This window comes from Aptenodytes forsteri, unplaced genomic scaffold (assembly GCF_000699145.1).
Source record: "Aptenodytes forsteri isolate BGI_AS27 unplaced genomic scaffold, ASM69914v1 Scaffold15, whole genome shotgun sequence".
Lineage (NCBI taxonomy): Eukaryota > Metazoa > Chordata > Aves > Sphenisciformes > Spheniscidae > Aptenodytes > Aptenodytes forsteri.
The window spans coordinates 6,403,847-6,417,276 of NW_008795129.1; the positions used below are offsets into that span (position 1 = coordinate 6,403,847).

The 13,430-nt window shown below is 42.4% G+C and overlaps 1 protein-coding gene across 1 annotated transcript in view; it reads left to right on the top strand.

The window, feature by feature from the left end:
• The window catches only part of WDFY4 (WDFY family member 4), a 143,231-nt gene extending 133,210 nt beyond the window's left edge, over positions 1-10,021 (top strand). Inside the window, exons 57-61 of the mRNA XM_019471663.1 lie at positions 2,212-2,391; positions 5,295-5,477; positions 6,106-6,193; positions 8,392-8,503; positions 9,594-10,021. Coding sequence (XP_019327208.1) covers positions 2,212-2,391; positions 5,295-5,477; positions 6,106-6,193; positions 8,392-8,503; positions 9,594-9,660 — 630 coding nt within the window. The 3' untranslated portion in view covers positions 9,661-10,021. The remainder of the gene's footprint in view (positions 1-2,211; positions 2,392-5,294; positions 5,478-6,105; positions 6,194-8,391; positions 8,504-9,593) is intronic.
• The last annotated feature ends 3,409 nt before the right edge of the window (positions 10,022-13,430 follow it).

Genomic DNA, 13,430 nt, shown 5'->3' on the forward strand with positions numbered 1-13,430 from the left:
CTTCTTGTGCACCCCCAGCCTGCTCGCTGGTGGGGTGGGGTGAGAGGCAGAAAAGGCCTTGACTCTGTGTCAGCACTGCTCAGCAGTAAGGAAAACATCCCCGTGTTATCAACACTGTTTCCAGCACAAATCCAAAACACAGACCCATACTAGCTACTGTGAAGAAAATTAACTCTATACCAGCCAAAACCAGCACAACTGGGCCAAATGAAACACTAGACTGGGAGAAGCATCTGGGCAAGCTGTGCTGTCTGCCACACAGACCTCCCAGGGAGGTGTTGAGTGTAGCTGTGAAGTCTCTGTGTCCATGTCAGCCAGTTAAGTTGGATGGTCAAACTTGGTTTAAGTTTTCATAGACTAAGCATTCCTGCAGTGAAACTGGTCGTCTTTTTTGTCTTTTCATATTTGTGTATTTACTCTGGAGATAGGCCTCACAGTTCCTTCTGCAGATATGCTGCAGGAAATTTCCCATTAAGGGAAAACCTACCAGTCTTTATAGAGCAATTATGAGAAGATGGCAGAGAGCTAAAAGCATGCGACTGTTTTTGCATGAATATGCATTGAGACACTGGTGGATTGAAGCTGAGATTATAACTGGGCTCAGGTCTAGCCCTCTCTTCCACATTCAGCTTGCATTTAAAGCACTTCATTGCCAGGTAGGATCTTTCTAGGTTAAAAAAAGAAAAAAAGGGTTTTATTAAAACTTGTGCAGGAGCTTAGCTTGGCTTGGCAGTTTGGATGCTGTCACAGTGGGTATGTTTTCTTTCATGCTTTGGAGGAAGGAGAGGAAATTTGGAGCCCTTGAACCTGCCTTTTCGCAGCCCTTTTTGCAGAGATCTTGTGCAGTTCTCGAGCACAAGCACTGGGTTATGCCCAGTCCTTTGTAAAGAGACTTCAGCCAGTCCAAAGCTATTGCTGAGCCTCCTTTTCTGTGCTCAGTTGAGAGTGTTTCTGACCTCTGAAAACCACTGTTGGAGACACCATTTTGTGCCAGTATTTTTAGTTGACAGTTCTTGTGAGTGGAATAAATCACAAGCTGAAATTCATCCCTTCCAGTTGCAGGTCACCTTCAGTAGTACATAGCCTGCTGCAGCTCAGCTTCTTCACCAGTGGATTAATGTTTGAATACTGTTGTCCTAGTAACCTTGGCAAGTGGCAGCACATGTTAGCCAGCAAGAGTTCAGTCTCGCAGTCACACGCTGGAAAAGAGTACGAGATATGTTTGCAAAAATCATCCGGGACATGTGGCTCTCCTGCTCCATGCTGAACTGAGACAGACCCTGAAGATGTGCTAATTATGTCATGTAGAGAAAGCCAGCAGGGAATATGCACTTACTGTTAAAACCAACATTAAAACTGGTGGGTCTGATTTTTCACAGTAAGGCAGCTAAAAATTGAGCCCTGAAAGGCCTTTAGGAAAGCTGCGAAGGACTTTTCTCTGTTGCCCTACAGGCTTTACTTTCATTGGTAGTTATACAGCAGAAATGTATGCTGCTGTCACTCGAGAATGCTGCATTAAACAGTTGTCATCAGTATACTTCTATCCATGATTTCTATTTGTGCTATTAAAATGCCTAAAGTGTAGTCTTTTTTATGAAACTGTTTAAGGCTAACTTAAACTGGGCACTCTCTAGAACCTATTAAAAAAAAAAATGTTGGATAATGATTAAAGAGAAAGGAATTCATATATGGTTTTAAAGCAAAAATTATCCCCAAATGCTGTTTTTCTTCTTAACTAGAATTGGAAAAATATTAGTACTTGTTCAGAAAAACAGAAAGAAAAGACTGGGGAAGGTCACTGAAATACAACCTGATAAGTTTTGTTACAAAATGTTTTTTTAAATATTGAGAAATAGTAATTTCCAAGCATAAATTTTATTTAAAACTGCATGGACTGAAGCGAAAAATGATGTTTTGCTGCTGAGCACGGAGCACTGTCGTAGAGTCTGAAATGTATGCCAAGGACTCTGAGTTAGCGTGCAGCTTGGGGCAAATCATTTAATCTCTTGGAGACTCATCTTTCCTCAACCATGAGTTGAGATCAAGGATGCTTCTATAAGATCCTTTGGGATTTCTCCCTCATACCTTTTTCAGTTGTCCAAAGAATGACTAGGTTGCTTGTTCTTACTAAGCAAATGACAGTAGGACTGTGGTTCCCTAGTAAAGCAGGCACCCGCTGCTGTGGTTTATTGGCTGCTTTTTCCCCCGCAGGCTTTGTATGGACACACTCAGGCAGTGACCTGCCTTGCTGCATCCGTGACCTACAGCATCTTCGTGAGTGGATCCGATGACAGAACCTGCATCATTTGGGACCTGAACCAGCTGACGTACATAAACCAGCTTCCTGCCCACAAGGCAAGCCTCTGTTCTGTTGCCATCAACAATTCAACAGTAAGATCTTCATTTATCATCTTTCTTCTGATGTATCCATGAACATTTCATGATAATTTAATGGGTGCTCTTCCCAACATAAAAACATCCTGAGAGTCTGATACATTGATTTTTTTTCTTTCTACAGAGATTGCTAATAGTGTTCTTAATGACGAGAGGCGAGCACTAAAAGCAACATCTTAGACTGAGTAGCTAAGTAGAAGCATCTTTGGATGGGTAGATAGCAGGATTAAACAACTTTTAGTTTACAGAGCATGAAGTATTACCGTAGAAGCTCCTGGATTTGGCTCACTCATAACCTTATTGCTTCCATTATTTCATTAATTTCTCCTGACATTCATGCAGCAGAGCCATGTCAGCTGAGACATGTTAGACCTCAGTCTGCCGCCTCAGCTGACAACTTCCTTACACCTTTGCGGTTACAATGTTGGCTTTACTTTCCCTTCTGCTCTCAGGTGCAGGGGGGGCTCTTGATAGCAGTGAGTGTAAGTCTGTTGTGGTCTGTGCCTGGCCAGAATTGCATGCATGTTGATAGGAAAATATTCTGTATTGGATTTTACTAGAAGCACTCCAGATAAGATTTTTTTCCAACCTTCTACCTCCCAAAAATGTTGCTTGCACATTTGTATTTTCTATCTCTGTTAATATACTAGAGCAGGATTCCAGCTGCTCAGACAGTTCAAGGTTGGGTCCAGTACCAGAGCTTGTACCAAGAGAGGCAAAATTGAGTTCATTGCAGTAAGAAACCAGGCAGACATTCTCTGTGCAAAAATAGCCATCTCATATCAGAGCTTTATTAACTATTCAGTCTGATGGTTAGTAATTGAGGGTGGGAATTAAGTAGTCTGTTCAGTGCCAGCTCAGCTCCCAGCCCCAGGGGTCCTGGTTAGTGTCAAATGGCCAGTGGCTTCAGCAGGCCAGTTCAGAATACCCTGGTGGTCCCTTATGAAGTCAGCTGAAGCAGTGCCATGCATTCAGAAATGAGTGGGTGGGCTGGCACAGACCATGGGCTTGACACCCCAAGAGAATGGAGTCCTCTCCTTTCTATGTACCAGCCCACCATTGACAGTAGCCTTTTTAGTTGGTAGCTCATCTTCTGGAGCTTCAAAAACGAGATGGTCTGTGCCAGGAACAGTCTGGTGGTTGATCCAAGAGCAGTTCTCCAGCTTGTTGGAGTGCAAATGGTTAAACTGATTGGACAACAGTCTGCAGAAAGGCTCATTTAAAAGAGGAAAAACCTTAGGAAAGTATGACTGAAACTTCAAGGGGAAAAAAAGATGAAGGGGGTCCATATGTTGTGGATGAAAAAATTATTTTTGACGTTAGCAGAACAGGATGTTTAATTCTGAAATGTGTTTTTGTTTAAATTTTCTATATATATTTATATATTATAACATGAAGATACAAACAAAATGTTTCCATTGTGCTAAATTAAGTATTTTGATTGACACAAAAGTACATGTTTGGTAACAAGGTTTTTTCCTGGAAAATTCAGAATGTTTTGAAGCAAAGTTTTGGAGGAAACAAATTTCTGAACCACATACTTTTCTGTGAAATAAGAACCCTGTGCAGCTCTCTGTTATGTGATTGTTGGTTTTCATATTTGCTTGAGCATCTAGAAGCTCCATTTATAGATCCAAACCTCATGATGTTTGTATCATGTAGACACAAAATAAAAAGACTGTCCCAAAAAGTTTATAAGCTAAGGAGGATCGTAAAAGCTTGCTGTAACTCATGATTTCAGTTAGTTTTAAATCCCTGGTCTAGACTTGAAAAACACTGTAGATCACTACCAAATGCCTGGACATAATGTACTCTCATGCAGATAAGGTAGCTGATATTTAATCTCTTTAATTATTGGCAACTCTGTTTCAAATGTGCTATCCTTGTTTTATCTTCAGAATTGTGCCCTGCAGCGTGAAGAGCCCTGGTCCCAAATCAGGCAGGGGTGAAATATGGTGTTAGCTGATTTAAACCAGATGCATGCTGCTAATTTAAGGGCACGCTGACCTTTGCCAGAATCAGATGACTTTGCTGATGGTGTTCTATTTAGCTGGTTCTTAGTAGGCATCAAGGGTGGAAAGGTTAGGTGGAATTTCACTTAGTAACTTGATCAAAATGCACTTTTGATAAGATCATTTAAACTTGCAGCATTGGCTCTTGGTTCTGTGTGTTTCTTGCCCCTAAGGGGTTACCTGTGTATCTGCTCCTTACGTGCAGTCTGTGGTAAAGACTATGCACCTGCACGGAAGGGAGAGGAGAGGAGAGATTCAGTTGCAAAGGATGTTCTCTGCATCAGAAGTGCAGCTCACTGAATGCTGAGCTGGTCATTGGTCAAATGCAAAACACAGTCTAAAAATGCGATGACATTAAGCTCCCTGTGAGGGGCAGAGGAGGATTGTGAAATCACCAAAGGCTTCGCAGCTAAGCAGGTGAACACCGTGTCCTTGTTTAAGAGAATGCTTATTTGTAAAACTTAAAAGAGCACTAGTCCTGGCCCAGAACCTGTGCTAGGCATTGCCTGTGCACAGTCCCTGTCCCTGACAGTAGCTAGGTCAGTCTGCCAGTCTGCTTTTCTACTAAAAGCCTGGATTTTCTGGAAAATAGAAAGGGAACATTTAGAGAAATGTTTTAATTTAAAAAATGCAAAAAAACCTTTGTTTCTGCATTATCTTGCTAAATCTGAGACAGTTGTTTTGGGTTTCTACAATGTAAAAATGTCAGAATTTTTCATGAGAAAAAAATGTCATCTTTTACTATCTCTGGTTTAAATCATCTGCCCAGTAGCAAAACAAAGGTCCAGAATTTAAGTCAGAGCAACTCTGTAATTCATAATCAGCACTTAAGAGCTGTGAGGAGGATGAGTGTAGAATCTTGAAACGTTGCCTCTTGCTTTGTTACAGGGTGCTATTATCTCTTGTGCTGGATCTTACCTATATCTGTGGACAGTCAATGGCCAGCTTCTTGCAAGCATTAACACCACCTGTAGCCCCGAAAGCCGTATTGTTTGCTGCTGCTTTGCTGAAGTGATGGACTGGGACACACGCAGCATCATCATCACAGGAAGCACAGATGGAGTGGTGAGGGTAGGTAGATGGGGGAGAGGAAAGGGAATCCTGATTCACTGTAGACCAGAGACAAAATTTTGCATCCTAAATGGAGGGACAGAACTACTAAAAGCCCATGCCACTTTCTTAACAGGGCAGCACAGGGCAGAAGCTGAAAATCAGAGTAGAATATTTGCTTCCTATCAACTTTTATCCTCCTGAATAGAGGAGTCTTTGCCATTCAGGAAGAGTTTTGAAAATGTGCTTTTCATTCTGGTGTGGTTTTGAAAGCAAAAATTGTGTTGCCCATCGGAAATATGTTTGAGTCTGGTTTCTGAGAGTTGGTTCATAGCTCAGTTTATTAAGTCATACTTTCTCAGGAGCAGGAATTCACTGCTGGTTCCGCCTCCAGTCTGGTGGGAGAGCTTCCTGGCTTACTGGGATCCTCGTTAGCGTGTCAGCCCAGCAACCCCACCAGCTCCCAGCATACATTTCTCCAGTATGATGCCCTGCAGCACTGTGGCGGAGGGAGAGACAACTGTGAAATCCTGTTCTGATGTTAGAAGTCCAATTTTCACCCCTTGCTGGGAAGCAGACAGCCACATCTCTCTCTTGTTGCATTGTTATAATCCATGCTTTTTCCATTTTTATCTCCTTGCTGGCACAGCTGTGGAAGACTGAATACACCAATACCCCAGGCCAAGCTGATGGACTGAGACCGCGGAGAGGTGCGATGGAAGAGCCAGGCAACACGGGTATGACCACAGGGTGGGCTGTGAACAGCTGTGTGACTGTGCGCTGCAGACCTTGTTTGGTTGTGAGGAAGAAGAGGGTGTGTGACCACAGTGGTGTGAAGAGGAGATGGTGCAGGTAACTGGTGCGGTGTTACCGTAACCAGCAGCAGCAGTAGTGGGTAGCCACTGCCCTGAGCCACCAGTCTCAAGAGCGCATCCTGCCTGGATGAAGCCGAAAGCTTCTTCATAGGCTCTGTGATGGGTTCTGTCAAGCTTGATAGACTACCTTTCTGCATAAACCTATGAAACTAATCAACTTTCCTGGCTCCAGAAAGCCCATTCCCTTGGTACCTCTGCTGATGGCCTGTACTAAAGTATTGTGGCACAATGTCAGAGTGGGCAGTGCCTGATCCTGCCCTGGGATGGAACAAGGAAGTTTGTTGCCTTTGCCACCTTAAATGAGGTCAGAGGCCCTTCAAACTGGTGGGAGGCCAGTAGCAGGCCCTAGTGCATGGAACTGTTTATTCAAGGCTGTGCCAAGCTGAAGCTGATACCCTGGAGTTTTCGCAGAGCTGAGGTTAATAAGACGATGGGGCTACGGTGCTGACTGGGATTAAAAACAACTCAAGCTCACTTCTCTGTTCTAACAAATACAGGAGCTGAAACCTGCCAGGGAGCTTTAAAGGCACATCCTAAATAGCACAGCTTGCTTCTCTTCGCAGCACATTTTATGAGAGAAAGGAATTGTGGTGTTAGTATGTATAATTTACACCACTTATTTGCTGTGATTCTCGTTACAGACGTTCTCTATTACTTCAATTTTAGGCACACAATTTGCATAAATAGAGCTATAGGTGTAACATCTGCATAAAAAGATACACAGTAATTGGGCATTACCACTGAGACCTTCAGAAGTGCTGTTCATGTAACTTGGCATCTACATTACTTAGATTGCTATGTGACAATATTTATACATACAGAGGCATATTGGAGATGCCAAACCAGATGCCCATCTGACCTTTTGTCGCATCTCTGAGAGTAGCTAGAGCCAGATGCTTCTAGGGAAGGTGAAAGAACACCAGAGATGCCAGATGTGAAATACTCTGGCTGTGATAGCTACATATTTGGTTTCATTGTGGTCTCTGATCAGATTGCTGTAAATCAAAGCAAAAGACTTAACATTCCTTCTAAAATCCTAGTAGTATTATGTGGTCATTTTGTAGATTCTTTTTACATGTACAAACCTCCAATTTGTTTTAAGAATTTCCTAAATTTTTGCCCGTAACTTCCTGTGGCATTTATTTCCATGTCCTATTTACTCAGGTACAATTGCATAGGAATGTCTTTGAGCAAACTGAGATTTTTAGCTATTTTAAAAATTTACATCTTAAACAGTTCCCCGAGCTAGGACTTAAAAGCTGCCCATGGGAGCACAGCAGAATACTCCTGTTTGTGCCTTTTTCAGAGGATCATAAAAGAAGACAAACATTGACCAGGCATCTGGTGATGTGTAGACACACACGCCTGTTCACACATAAGTATAAGGACGCATGTTCTCAGATGCATAAAGCAGCGGCGTTTGTTAATAAAGAGTTGAGAGGTGTAATCAAAGCGGTGACAAGCTCCCTTAAACTGTTCAGATGACTTCAGAATTATTTTAAATGGCCAAATATTCCCACATCTCATTGTAGGCATTAAAGAAAATAAAATTAATACAAAACACAGTCATTAAAAAGACCAAAGTAACTATGATTGAGTTATGTTGTTAGGTATGTGTGTATGTGAAATGTTCTCAGCATTTAATTATTGGTTCTGTTATGAGCAGATTTAGATAAGTTGATAATACCAGGGCTTTATGTAATTTCTTTTTACTAGGCAATTATGGGCTGTATTATATCCTGGCAGCAAGGTATTGTGGGGCATCTTATTAAGCATAGAGCCAGTGAAAACTGATGAACAATTTTGCTGAACTAGGCATGCAATTTAGAAAGCAATAATACACAAATCCAATTTAGCACACAATTGATACAGCCGCACGTCAGCACATGTAACTATCATAGCCACAAATTAAATTGGGATGGGCCTATTTTGCAACAGCATAGGCTGAGATTAAATATATTTGTTCCCAACTTAACAACTTGCTGACCGTAAATAATAACAATCCCATCCATGCTGCCCCCAGACACTTTCTAAATATTTATTTTTAAACCACGCGACAGGTAACAAGTGTGGAAAACATCTTGTTCTCTGTCGGGAACTGAATCCCAGCCTTGCCTTGACTGGAAAACCAAGTAAGACCAGCCCAGCAGTGACAGCGCTGGCGGTATCCAGGTACTGTCCTCCCCTTCGCATTGCGGCCGGTGCCCGGCAGAGGGCACCGCGCCAGCCTCGGGCTCTCCCCCCCTCCGCCCTGCGCCGGCAGGTTCTGTTATTTTATTCTGAACTTTGTATTGCTGCTGGGGTTTTGTCTCGTTGTTGTTGTTTCTAAAATCTCCGTCGAACCGCCCTGTCTTAGCCAACTGCAGTCACTCTGGGAGCCGGCCTGGCTGACTCCGTTAACTGAAGGATGTGGGGATAGTCAGTGGTCAGATAGGAGACAACCCAGGAGAAATAGCAGCTTTCGGTGGGAATAGTTGTAGAGATCAGTAGCTGCTACACTGTCTCTGCACCACAGAAAAACTGCTATCCTAGGAGTTGCTGGAGATGCTATCTCCTTAAAATGTAAACAGGAAGTTTTGGGGCAAAGGACAACTTTGTTGTTAAATTCGACTTAGTTTGCACAGCCAGCAGTACTTTAGTTTACTCAGTCTCCCTCCTGCAGCTTCATCTGGCTGTAATATTTGTTGTTATCTCCTACCCCAGGAAGTTACAATGTATTGTAAAACAGTTGCTGTCTTTCCAAAAGTGTTGACATTTTGATAGTTGCTAAAATGATTCCTATATTTTGCATGCTCAGATTTAGAGCACTTTGAGCGTGATGCTTATATGCATTGAAAGTGGGAAAGTTTGGCGGGGAGGGTTACTTTCATTAGTGTTGATGGCACTGCATGCAGCAGAGATTTCAGTGGCTGAGCCCATGACGTTATGTGCTAACAAGTCTGAATTCTGAATCTAGCCAGCAGATTTAATTAATGTTTCGTGGATTCTCAGGATCAGTGAAGGGTAAGAGCTCCTGATCTGGCTAGATTGTCCACAACTAACCCACTGAACTCCAGAAAAGTTTGGATCTGATTCTAAATTCAGTCTTTGAAGTATGAATCTTTGTCTACTCTATATCATTGTTCATCAAATTTAACATTAAAGATAACCTGCTCCCTTGAATGCTGCATCCTCCCAATTGCTAGACATACAGGAGAAAGTCTTAATCCTATTTGCGTCTTGTTCTTAAACGTTTTTCTCTTCTTCTTCTTTCTTTCTCAAGAAATTCCTCCAAGCTCCTAGTCGGTGATGACTGGGGAAGAGTCTGCTGCTGGTCTGTGGATGGGTAGGAAGAAATAGCCAAGAACTCTTGTTTTTTCGCCTTTTGGATGGAGAGAAAATTACCCTTCAAAGCATGAAAGAGTCAGAGAAACTGGAAGCCTATGGTGGGGGACTGAATCTCAAAGGAGTTGTTGAACTGACCCTGCAGTCAACTCGGATTGAAATTAAAGAATGGACTCCAAAATTATGAGAGAGACACTGACAGACGTGCACATAGACAATGAGATTTTGCAGTATTTGTCCTGGGAAAACTTTTGTATTTTAAATGTTATTTTAGATACTGAATTTGGCATAATACATTGTATTTCACAAATAATAGCTAGCAAATAAAACTGCCTTGATTATGCCAAAGAGCAATGTAGCTTAATAAAATTAGCATATTCTAATTTTAATACCATGAGAGCAGAAAATGCTGAGGCTTCAAACAGATGTTAAGTGAGTTTGTTGTAGTATCTTTCTTCCTATTACCATAGTATGTTAATATCCCCATTCCTACTCTTCCTCCTTCCCTGAATCTGCATGAAAATGCATGCATGCCTTCTGAAAAGCTATTTTGTTTGCAAAATGAAGGTAGGAATTCCCAGAATGACAGTGGTGCCTTTATCCAGCCCCACCGTGAACACGTGTTACGGTGCAATCTTTAGTTTCCTAATTTCTGACTCGTTTTTTTCATAGTGAGCAAGGCAGGTAAAATGCATGGAACGGGTGAGGATGAAGATCTGACACAGCTGGTCAATATATTCTTTCATTCTCCTCCTTCACTGCCTTCTTTCCTAGCCTTGTCCCGATGTTCTCTGGAGTATCAGTATATGAGACATTCTTCAGGATTTACCTTCGCAATCACTCTGCATGGTAGAAGTGGGTATTTGTGGTACAAGAAAGCTGAGGCCATAGTGTAATAAATTTAAGTGCCATTTGTGTCCCTAGTGGAGATGGAGAAAGCGTGAAAAATCAAGCTCCTTAACATTTTATGAGAATTTGAAGGAGCTAAACTGATAACTTAACTCCCCCTCTCCCCTGCCTCTCCTTGACCTGGTAAAGAAATTGTGTATCTTGCACACGGAAGGGCTGCGTAGCCACTTAGGCAGAGCAGCTTCCTGAACACCACAGACTGGGTCAGGGCAAGAGCCAGGATGAAGACGAAGGACATTGTGGCCATGAAGGCCCTTGTGTTCATACTACCAAACACACCCCTGAACAGACAGAGCCAGGAGACTTCTCTGATTTCCACTGCACTGGGACTGGTTAGCACTGCACGAGTGAAGCCCTGTGTGTGCTGCACTGGACAGCCAGATTGAGGAACCTGAGGAACTGCTATATGCTAAAACCTTGGTGCTAGAGACTTGCCAGTGTCATTAGGAAGAATCTGGAGTAGAAGACAGGTTTTTACCAGTCTTCCTCTAACTACACCATCAACTTTCTTCTTCCTGTAAGGCACTCTTGTTCATGACTCTTCCTTTGAATTATGTTGCTGAATGAGCAAGAATTCCTATGGCAAACAGCTTCTTTCCTTACAGAGTGCTGAGACATGTACCCCCGCAACCCACCCTGCAGCTCGGTCTAACCTCCACAGTGAGTGAGGTAATTGCCTGTGGAAAATGTAGTAATTAGAGGCTAACTCATGATGCAGACATACAATGAAGGCTGCATTATGTCTGCACAGATGACCTGGCTGGTTATCCTTTCTAACCTCCAAGTATGTGACTTGATGACTCAGATACTATCCTTTCTGTGCTCAGTGAAACATATGCTGAAAACAGGCCAAAACACACCAATGTTTTTGCAATCAAAGTAACCCTGTGGAGCAAAGGTGGACCACGCCCATCTTTCCTTTTCCTGAGGACTGGGGAAAGGTCAATTGTCATAGAATTCAACAAAATTAAGTATACTACTTCTTTTCCCTCTCTGCACATTCCTTAAAAATAAGCTGTGATTTGGATACACGGACAGCAAGACTTGGAGTCCTGTCAACTGTGAATACAGCTTTGCTGAACCATGATAAAGGTGATTAAGAGCAATGAAAGAAGCTCACTACCTGTGTTTTCATTTGGCTAGTAGGCCTCTTGATAGCTTGCTAATTGTGTCTCCTCCTTTAGCCTTTTCATGCCGCCTGTCTTTGCCTATAGCAGATACTCCCTTTCCTAGAGCTGGCACTGGCACCTACTTTGCAGCCTGGACAGCAGCACTAATGGTTCCAGTGCTCTAGACATCAACCTGACTTTGTTTGGTATAAGAAGAGGCCAGCTGTTGGCTAGCCATGCATGCATTTGACAGGCTCATCTCCTTGTGCTCAACATCAGTTTTCTTACATCTTTAAGAGAAGGACGAGGTGCATCAGCTGTTGTTTTGGATCACAGAGAACAAATCCAGAGTGTGCATGTGTGAATGCAAGCCAGCAGGTTAAGAATGAATGCCTTCCTGAGTCAAGCTTGTTCTAATGTTCAAGGAGTTGTAATTTGGGAGAATATAAAAGGCAAATGGATAGAAATGGGTTGCAGTTTCCTCCTGGTGAAAATTCTGATTAGGAGTGATTTGCTATACAACAGTGTTTGGTTGAGAAAGTTTTGGTTTCTTCTCTAGCTCTAGAGGATTTTTCCCCGGAGTCGTAAGTCATGGAAAGAAATGCATACTGTGAGTACCAAAAGCACCACTCCTTGCTTGCAGAGTTAAGGCACAAATGTAAGCATGTTGCAGTCGTCAGATTTCCTAGGTCTGATACAGCCAGGTGTTCAACAGTGGTAGAATGCTACCTGGTCATTTTTCTGCAGGCAAGTCTCTGTGACATTAAGTTTTTGCTGGAGACTTGTAATATATGGTTGAACAATTAACTGAAACCAACCCTCTTACAAGCACCTACTTTTATATTTGTGTTGGTCTCCTGTGTATTTGGTAAATGATGAATGTCCATGAAATTCTGTCAGCGCTAGATGTGGAGGTAGCTTTCACTGACACATAGACAAGGCTTGGTGCTAGCTCAGGGGCAGTAGTGGTACCTACTTGGTGCGTATCTTGATGTGATACTGGTTCTCTAATGGCCTCGTGGGATGTAGGGGTAGCAGATCTAGAATATGCTTGAAAAATTAAGCAAGTAGAGCAATTCCACAGCAAATACTTTCAGCGTAACTCCATTGTTACTGTAAGTGGCACAGTGCGAACATCACCAGAGTGTTGTAATTATCTCAGAACCAACTTTTACAAGGGGTAAGTAGCTCAGGGTGAGAATTACCCTTAAAAGAAATCCAATCCCATTAGGATAAGAAATGCAGAAATAAGGCACAGTCTTAACTCTGCCTTGTAGGGAAACCAAGAAGAGAAATGTGAAACAGCACAACCTTTATGTGACTTTAAAAATCAGTTTAATCTAATAGAGGACCATAAACCCTAAAATGCCTTAATCACACTTATTTGGTTATTGCACAGACCATCTTGCTTCCTTTTTCAGCAATAGAAGTCTTATAAATGTTACAGTGAGCATTAAATACTGTCTGATTTCTGTAGCTTTCTGTTGGCTAATAAACGCTAGTGAAGCAATATTTGCAGAGCTGCCTGTGCACTGCAGGGCCTTTGCATCCTTATAAAAAAGAATTTGCTCAAGCCTTTTTTGAGAAATCCATGCAAACCAATCTGTAACTCCCCCAGGAAAGTGTCCCTGTGATTGTTACCATGTGCTACTGTTCCCAAGTCCTTTTCATACAGGGATGTCAAAGCTTGTTACAAGAGGGTATTGGTAAGATCATCATCTCATTCAGGACCGCCTATGGCTGGGGGAGGGGAAGGT